The 8,510-nt window shown below is 44.1% G+C and overlaps 2 protein-coding genes across 2 annotated transcripts in view; both read left to right on the plus strand.

The window, feature by feature from the left end:
* The first annotated feature begins 1,904 nt into the window (after positions 1 to 1,904).
* Positions 1,905 to 5,043, plus strand: fibinb (fin bud initiation factor b). The gene has a single exon (XM_079997434.1). It carries the CDS (start codon positions 2,241 to 2,243, stop codon positions 2,859 to 2,861), a length of 621 nt encoding a protein of 206 aa, XP_079853560.1. The 5' UTR covers positions 1,905 to 2,240; the 3' UTR covers positions 2,862 to 5,043.
* A 548-nt stretch (positions 5,044 to 5,591) lies between these two features.
* Positions 5,592 to 8,510, plus strand: part of LOC307227860 (gamma-butyrobetaine dioxygenase-like) — a gene marked incomplete at both ends in the record, with an annotated part of 17,753 nt that continues 14,834 nt past the window's right edge. The window contains 2 exons of the mRNA XM_079997304.1: positions 5,592 to 5,993; positions 6,347 to 6,461. Coding sequence (XP_079853430.1) covers positions 5,592 to 5,993; positions 6,347 to 6,461 — 517 coding nt within the window. The remainder of the gene's footprint in view (positions 5,994 to 6,346; positions 6,462 to 8,510) is intronic.

Below are 8,510 nucleotides of genomic sequence, written 5' to 3' on the forward strand. Positions count from 1 at the left end.
GTCCGAACTGGCAACCATACAGCATCAACACCTTAAGTTTCACCGGCAGCAAAATTCCCAAAAATTGTATTGCTAATTGCTAAAGGGAATTTCTAATAAAATTTTGAAATATACATTGACCAAAAATAATATTACAAAATGAATAATAAATGTAGTTGCAGGCAGCAATACCCTTCGTTGAATTGTGACTGCAGAAGTTCATTCGTTCCAGCCTGGTGAGGTCGAGCCACTGCGCATAGGGTTGCCACCTTCAATGTGGAAAAATAAGGGACACCTGGCAAGCGGACACAAACCAAGTGGGGGTCTGGGGGTCTTTTATGCATACATTTCAAAGTCCTCTCTGCTGCGGTCAAGATTCATATAAAGGAAATAAAAAGTCAATAAGAGTAAAGCACAGTTGTATCAATTGCATTACGGGTTAAAACATCAGATCATAGACATTAGCAAAATGTTTGGTCCGTCAAAATAAACATATTATATGTAATATAAATATTTGGTTTATTTGCAAGAAGCAAAAACCCATTGATAAACTGGGAAATAGCAAGGTACCTGGTAGACCACAGAGACCACGATGGTGGATGACTGAGAAATACATATCAATTCTGACAGTGATGTTATTGGATTTTTATTTTGTATAACTCACTCTGGTGCATGTCATTCGTCCTCAGAAGCATATATATTTATGACGTTTAATAACGGATATACTTTAACTTAATCTTTTTCAAGCATAAAAAAGGTTAATAGTGATAAAATAATACTTGTCCCTTTGTAACGTCGTATGGTGAAGAGCTTGTGGCTTATATTCCCTTAGTTAAAGTCCAATCGCGACGATATCTGTGCGGGGCGTTTTTTGTACTGCGTCAACTTGTGCATGCACGCAAGGATTACCTTGTTGCAACATACGTCTTGGTAAGGGGGCGATTGTTGATCACAAACTTCTTCCACAATACTCAACCGCCACTTTGGATGAAACTTGAACAACGTCATGTTGGAACTGCCCCGAATACCATCTTATCCAGATTGTCTGTGGGTCCGTTGGATCCATGCCATCCGTGAAGTTCTGAAATCAGTTGCATCTGCAGGCGCCGCCATCTTAGTGAGGCCCCCGATGGTTGACGATCATGTGGCCTGTGCCGCGCGGTCATTTGGGCACGTTACGGCGAAGATTAAAAAAAAAAAAAAAATCTGTTTCTTTACTCAATTATTCAACAATAATGGACCGATGTGGATCAAACTTGGATGACGGCATGTCAGGACCTGCCTAAAAACACATTTTATTCGTCTCGTCTGTGAGTGCGACAGATCCATGACATCCACACACCAGTGAGGGGTGTTTTTCATGAACAAAAACAATAGGGCTCCCACCCCTCAGGGCTGGACCCATAATAATAATAATAATAATTATTATTATTATTATTATTATTATCAAAGCATCATTAAATCGAATAAGAGCATCATATTGATAACATATGAAAAATATAGGCTGGAACATTATTAACATGAATGAAGTGGCCCACTTCAGTCACTGTCGCTGTGGTCTAAATGAAGCCGCGGGGGTCAACTGGAATGTGGGACTCGCGTTTCACCATTTTTTTACTGGCGCTCACCGGCTCCACCGGGGCCGTGGGAGCAGCAGGTGGTCAGCGCCTTCTCACGGAGCGGGCGAAGACGGACGTGAGCGCCTTCATCCGCCGCCAAACAAGCAGCTGGAACCAACTATATCTGACTAACGCCGGAGCCCGTGCAGACAGACGGACAGTGACGGCCCACGAGCCCTGTCTCTCTCTCTCTCTCTCTGGGCGGAGGGGAGTGTGTGGGGGGGGGGGGTCTGTAATGTGAGAGCGGCAGACAGACAGACAGACAGACAGACAGACAGACAGACAGACAGAGGGGTGTTATTAGTCCAAAAAGCCCAGAGGCGCTCTCCAAGCACCCACATGTTGGAGTTTGACTACAAAGTGGAGGAGGACGCCTGACCGGACCCCCACCCGCCTCCCTTTTGCGCCGCACACCCGCACGGATAACGGGACGGGCGGGCCGCTGAGCGGAACCATCGCACGGTGGCGGAGGGGAATCGGGTTTGTTCTTTTTCCCGGTTTGGGGGTTGTCGTTTTTTTTGGACCCTGAAATGACCGTTTTTTCGGACCCCGGGTTAAAGTCTCGCCTCTAGCGTTTTCTTTTCTTTTTCTTTTTCTCTTTTTTTTTCGGATTCTGCCATTTGTTGTGTTCGTGTCGGCACCATGGCTGCGTTCTGGCTCCTCTGCGCCGCGCTGCTCTTCGCGCCGCCGTGCCGGGCGTACTACCGCGGGCCCCTGCACCCGGAGATGTCCAACGGCACCTTCCACCACTACTTCGTGCCGGACGGCGACTACGAGGAGAACGACGACCCGGAGAAGTGCCAGATGCTCTTCAGAATGACCGACGAGCGCAAGTGCGGCGCGGACGAGGACCGGGACGCGGTCATCCGGGACGATTTCACCATTATCAAGCGGCAGATCGAGGACTCGGCCCGGGTGCTGGAGGGCATCGGAAAGAGCGTCTCCTACGACCTGGACGGGGAGGACAGCTACGGCCGGTACCTGCGGCGGGAGACGGCGCAGATCGGCGAGGCGTTCGCCAGCTCGGAGAAGTCCCTGCTGGAGCTGGAGGTGAAGTTCCGGCAGAGCCAGGAGGGCGAACTGAGGGAGGAGCACCGCGTCGGCGACGACTTCCTCAGCATGGTGGTGCACACCCGGGACGCCCTGAGGGACACCCTGGACGTCTCGCTGGGCCTGAGGGACAAACACGAGCTGCTGTCCCTCATCATCCGCAGCCACGGAACACGGCTCAGCCGCCTCAAGAACGAGTACATGAAGCTTTGAAGAAGCAGGGTCTCCGTGGCGGGGTCACCGATCGATACGTGGGGGGGACACTGTTTTTAGCACGGCCCCACCACAACAAAGCTGAGACAGAGTTGTCACATCAGGGATAATTAAGTGTAGCTACGTTTTGCCAACATTTCACCATTATCTGGCGATAAATAGCCTTGTGTTGCCTGGAGTCCAACAGTGAATAAACTAGCAGGCGCGAGAATCGCCAAACCATCTGTTCGCAGCAAACATCCTCACAATTCATCCAAAATCGGACTGGACGGTCGCAAACCCCGGTCGCCGAGCGCGTGCCGGGGTTTCGCCTCACAAAATATGCCGGAGAAAACGGGAGAAAGCGCGGCCCTCTGCGGCGGGGCCACAACGGCGGGCAGCTGGACATTCACCATTTCCAATGACGGGGAGTTTCAAAGGTCCGTCATATAGTGTTCGCAAAGTGCGTACAAATATTTAAGGAACACACACACACACACACACACAATCCATTTATATAAAAATGTATTTCGGGAAAGCGGCTGGTTGGCGGCGGTGGATTTGGTGGCGCCCAACGTTGATGCTAGTAACCTCATTATAACTTATTTACCTTGTGTTAAGCCCGGTTCCAAGAACTCCAGCCTGTCGTGCTTCTGGCCGTAGTGACGCAGATCTGATATTCGTCGCAAGAGTTGAAAACAAAAAACACCCTGGACACGCGATGGGATGCAAGAATTCCGTACCGCAGATTGAGCTTTCTGCGTGCGTTTTTTCCCCGCCGATTGAATTCCAAGGTGACCAAGGCGTTCATTCGTATAGAAATCATATAATATTCATGTACAATGGGGATGATTTACAGTTTCGCCTTCCATCAAAATAAATCTTGTTGACAGTCCCACTTTGCATTTCTCTGCCAAAATCTCCTGTGACCCTCGCTCATAGTCGAGGAAGTCGTCCTTCGCTCACCATGCGTTGCACAGGTTTTGACTTGCCAAGAACGGAATATGAAGAAAGGAGCCAAACCTTTCAGACTTTGGGCGTGGTGTAGACATGTGCGCTAAAATGTAAAATACATTCTGTCCGGGCCATGGGAGGGTGAACACGACTGGGTTTAGCCTTCATTGTGGGTCTGTTTCATTCCACTGTTCCATTCGATGGCTCCGGTGTACACCTGAAACACCCCCATGAAACAGACGCACAATGAATGTTAAGGTCACCTGTTAAACCGTCTATGGAGTCTTTGCGACAGGTGTTGATTCTGACACGTCTCTCAAGATGAATGTTTTGTTTTTTAGGATATCAAAGATGTTTACACTTTAACTATTTCAGTTATAGCTATATATTTACATTTGTGTTTTTTCAGTGCTAAAGATTGTGGTCAAATAGGCATCTGTACTCTTGGAAAATGTGCAGTGTATGAGTAAATAAATACTGTGAGTGCCGAATTCCTTACTTATAGAACACATTGAGTTGTATTTTGGGTTTACAATATGTTTGAAAATAGAGCAGCATATCTATTCTTGTTTATCTTTAAAATATATTAACATAAGTATACTTTAACAAACAAGACTGCAGGCAGCACCCATGAAGCCCAAGATGGACGACTAACTTGTGAGGCAACATTCCAACCAATTCCAGGGCTGGTATTTCAATCTCAACAACTCTATGCAAAGTCTTGTTCAAGCTGATGTGTGACATGATCTCCAGTCTTGTGGACAACATAATAAAGTGTTGCTCTCACGATTAAATATGGCTTGAACTCTGCTGTGAATTGTTTTGAGGGCAACTTGCAAACTTGCATCCACACACACTGCCCTTGAACAATGAAATGTCAAGTACCAAGGAAACAAGTCATCAAACACATTGGGCTGAGATGATGTGGGTGTGGCTCCGTGCCCTGCTTGAATTCACGGCAAGAGCAATATGAGAAGAAGGAAAAAAATATTTGATCAGATATGCATCGGTCCATTTTAACAGAGAAGTTCATTGTATGACTTTTAAATACAATTGAAACAGTTCACTTACATTCAAGTCCTTTAAAATTTATATACTGTGTATTATGACTCACAATCGATGAACAATTTATTTAATTTGGATTTTTTTTAATCTGCATTTTGGTTCTCGTGTCAACCCAACCCTCAGAAACCGACGCGTAAAGACCTTTCTTGAGGTATTGATTGGAATAAAACTGCTTGTGTCAGCATGTCCCGCCTCTTGATTCAGGCAAAAAAATCCTCCGTGCACTTCCTGCGTTTGTCTGTTTCCCAACTTGGTGACAGAGATCAACACATCACAGGTTAGTTCTTGTTCTATGCCAATCCATCTTACGTGTTCGGCTTCGCTTTAGGCTTGTTGGTAGTCCATTTAGTAATTGACAATCCATAATTACAAGACAAGAGCTCTTTGTTCATGTAGCGTTTTTTGTTTGTTTATTTTTTACACTGACTTTTCCGACAATTCATGACAAAAATGAGAATTCACTATTCATTATCATTGTAACACATGCCAAACATCCACCTTATTATCTCTGTGATGGTTTTGCATAGGTGATGTGACATAATTTATCCAGAACAATTGAGACCATTATCCAGACAAATTCTCAAAAAGTACGCTTAATGCATTTTTACAGAATGAATGCAAACATGTGATGCTTTTGAAACAAAACACAATTATCCATGCTTTATTGTGGCTACATGTTATTATATGGTTCTAAATTTTCGTAAAATTAGTTGAACAACCTGCCGATCAAGAATGTGGCTCAGTCGGATTGCACGGTGTGCCCTGCCGGGCAGAATGCAGAGGGGCTCTACTGCCGTGGCCTTCTGGAGGCCGAGTCAGAGCGGTAGACCAGAGCGGCCGGCAGTGCCCACACCTCCGTGTCCAGCCGCGCTACAGTTCCGTAGGGAGCGGACTACGGCGGCCCTTCCCATAACCCGCCTTCAGCTGAGACAGGCCCGGGCACTGTTTGAGGAACGGCTGGTGGAGGTGGAATGGGAGGACGGGTACAAGAGCCTCTATCCTTTCACCTGGCTGAGGGACAACTGTCAGTGCTCCCGGTGCATCTACTGGTTGTCAATGAATCGCATCCAGCTGCTCTCCGACTTCGACATCCACACAGGAATCAACACGGTCCGGGTCACTGACGATAACAAGGTAACACGGCTATGCCCTGATCTTATGTTGTCAAGGTGGACAGAAATACCTGTACCTAGGCCAGGGAAAACACAGCAGACAGGATCAAGGGCAAACACGTATTTCCTCCTTCACCACCTGGCATAAAGACACACCACTGTGATATAACTTTATTTATATTGAGATCATCATCAAAATCCAATTGCTGCAAAGTCTGCTCAAATTTGAACCCAAACTTGGAAATTTGTGCAGACAACAAACAATGCTCTTGTGCAATCTTAATTGGCTCCCAGACTTCTGTGTTTGTAAGTCAAATCTTAGCGCATGAAAATAGTCAAGTGTTGTAGTCACATATCCAACTCATCCTCCTCCAGATATCCATTCGGTGGCCTGACCAGCATGTCACTGAGTTTGAGTCTGAGTGGCTCAGAAAACGCTGCTTCTCTTCAGATGCCAGACAAGAGATGCAGAAAGAGCTTTACATGAAAGGTGAGAAAACATTTTAGGCAATTAGTTCTACATGCACCCATCTACAGAAATCAGCCAAAACAGCAAAATCTACCGCCCGCAGTTATGCTGATGACACTTGTTCGTCATAGAAAAAAATGCACTTTACCCAGATTTTATAATATCTTTCTTATCAATTATCCTTTTATTTATATTTCTTTATTTCTGTTCTACTTCTGTTCCACTTTGAATATGAAATGTGACATACTGTACATGTACACCCTCCCCTGATTAAACAAAGGTGATTTTACCATTCCTCTTATCTGGCATCCCCCCAACTTTGAAACTGCTTTGAAAATAACATTATCATCTCTCATTGGCAAATACAGACCTATATGTATGTATATATAAATATATATATATATATACAGTGGCAGCTTCAGTTACGAGCGCACTAACATACGAGTTTTCCGAGTTACGAGCCGTCGTTCCGTCGATTTTTTGTATTGATTTGCGAGCAAAAATGTGAGTTTCGAGGAGCGAGCTTCAGGTACGCCGCCGCCAGCATCCCGCGTCTCACTCCTTCACTTCACGTGGTTACCTGAGCGTGGAAGCATATTATTTAGTTATTTTGCCCAAAAAAAAAATTTCTAACCATGGGTCCTAAGAAAGTAAATGCTGAGAAGAAGAAGTGGATGATGTAGATTGAATTAAAGCATAAAATCATAGAAAAACATGAGGGAAGTGTACGTGTGATGGAATGGGCAAATTTTTCTAAGTTAAGCGAAAGTGAAGTGGAAAAAATAAATAAATAAATTGTAGCAATTAAGTTCAGCAATAAAGTGTAGCAACAAACGAAAGTGACCGAAAAAGCACAAAATGAACTCCTCCAGCCTCCTCCACCTATCTCCGCCACCCTCCACCTCTGCCAGCATCTTCCGTTAGTCCAAGTCGTCTGATCTTCAAGATAAATCTACTTTATAAAACCAGTTTATTTCTATAGATTCTCTTTTATTATGTTTTAATACAATATTTGTTATTTATAAATATATTTTTTATATTTAAAAACACGTAACAAAAAAAAAAATTGGGGTGTTTTTTGGGGGCTGGAACGGATTAATGACATTTCAATAAATTTCAATGGCGAAAATTGGTTTGCTATACGAGCAGATTGAATTACGAGCTCTGTCGCGGAAGGAATTTAACAACACATTGCTTGCATAAACAGGAACTGGCTGTTTGGAGCGAAACCAGCCTGACCAGCTAAACCGGCGGAATCAGACAAGTGTGAATTACTGATGGAATAATACTTAAACAATATTTATATATATATATAATATTTAAACATGGATTACTAAAAAGGGCGATGCTGAAGATATAAATAAAGACAGAAGAGCACCCTGGCCATTGATTACCAAAAGCATTAACACATAAGTAATTTATAATGTTACTTAAACTGATCATAAGTAAATTATCTGCACATTTCATTTATGCCTAATTTCAAATTTCTGTTGTTTTTTTTGAGACAAAGACAAATTACACTGAAGTAACTTAAGAATTTCTACTAGACCAACTAACTGATTCCTAAAACGTAATGCAGTAAGCCGAATGCTTTGGAATAAAATATAAATATATAGAATAAAATAAAATAAAATAAAATAAGAACTCAAGGGTAATGCAGGGTGGGGGTACAGAATAGATAAAGGGAATAGACTTATGTAAATGGGATAGACTTATGTATATGAGATAGGCAATTATGTATATACAGATATGTGCATTAAAGTGGCATGTGAATAAAGTGAGGTTGTGTTTGTGAGATATACAGCACAGTATACAACAGTACGGCGCAGCAATACGGAAACACCGAACAATCCTGAACTGTGACACAGTATGCGGTACAGTATGCTACATACAGTACAGTAAGGTAGTGGAGCCTACGTGTGTGGTGAGTGAGGACCCCTGGTGAGGTCAGCGTTGACAGTTCTTATGGCTTGCGGGAAGTAACTCCGTCTCAGTCTCTCTGTTCTCGCTGTGTGAGGAGATAAAATGGACGACAAAAGATTGTCAGCTGTTCCAGGTTCGGCGAGCAGG

The sequence above is a fragment of the Zeus faber genome, assembly GCF_960531495.2.
Source record: "Zeus faber genome assembly, chromosome: 3".
Classification (NCBI taxonomy): Eukaryota; Metazoa; Chordata; class Actinopteri; order Zeiformes; family Zeidae; genus Zeus; species Zeus faber.

What these genes read in the sequence shown, in the direction of transcription:
- fibinb (XM_079997434.1), top strand. Translation starts at nt 2,241, where the DNA reads ATGGCTGCGTTCTGGCTCCTCTGCGCCGCGCTGCTCTTCGCGCCGCCG.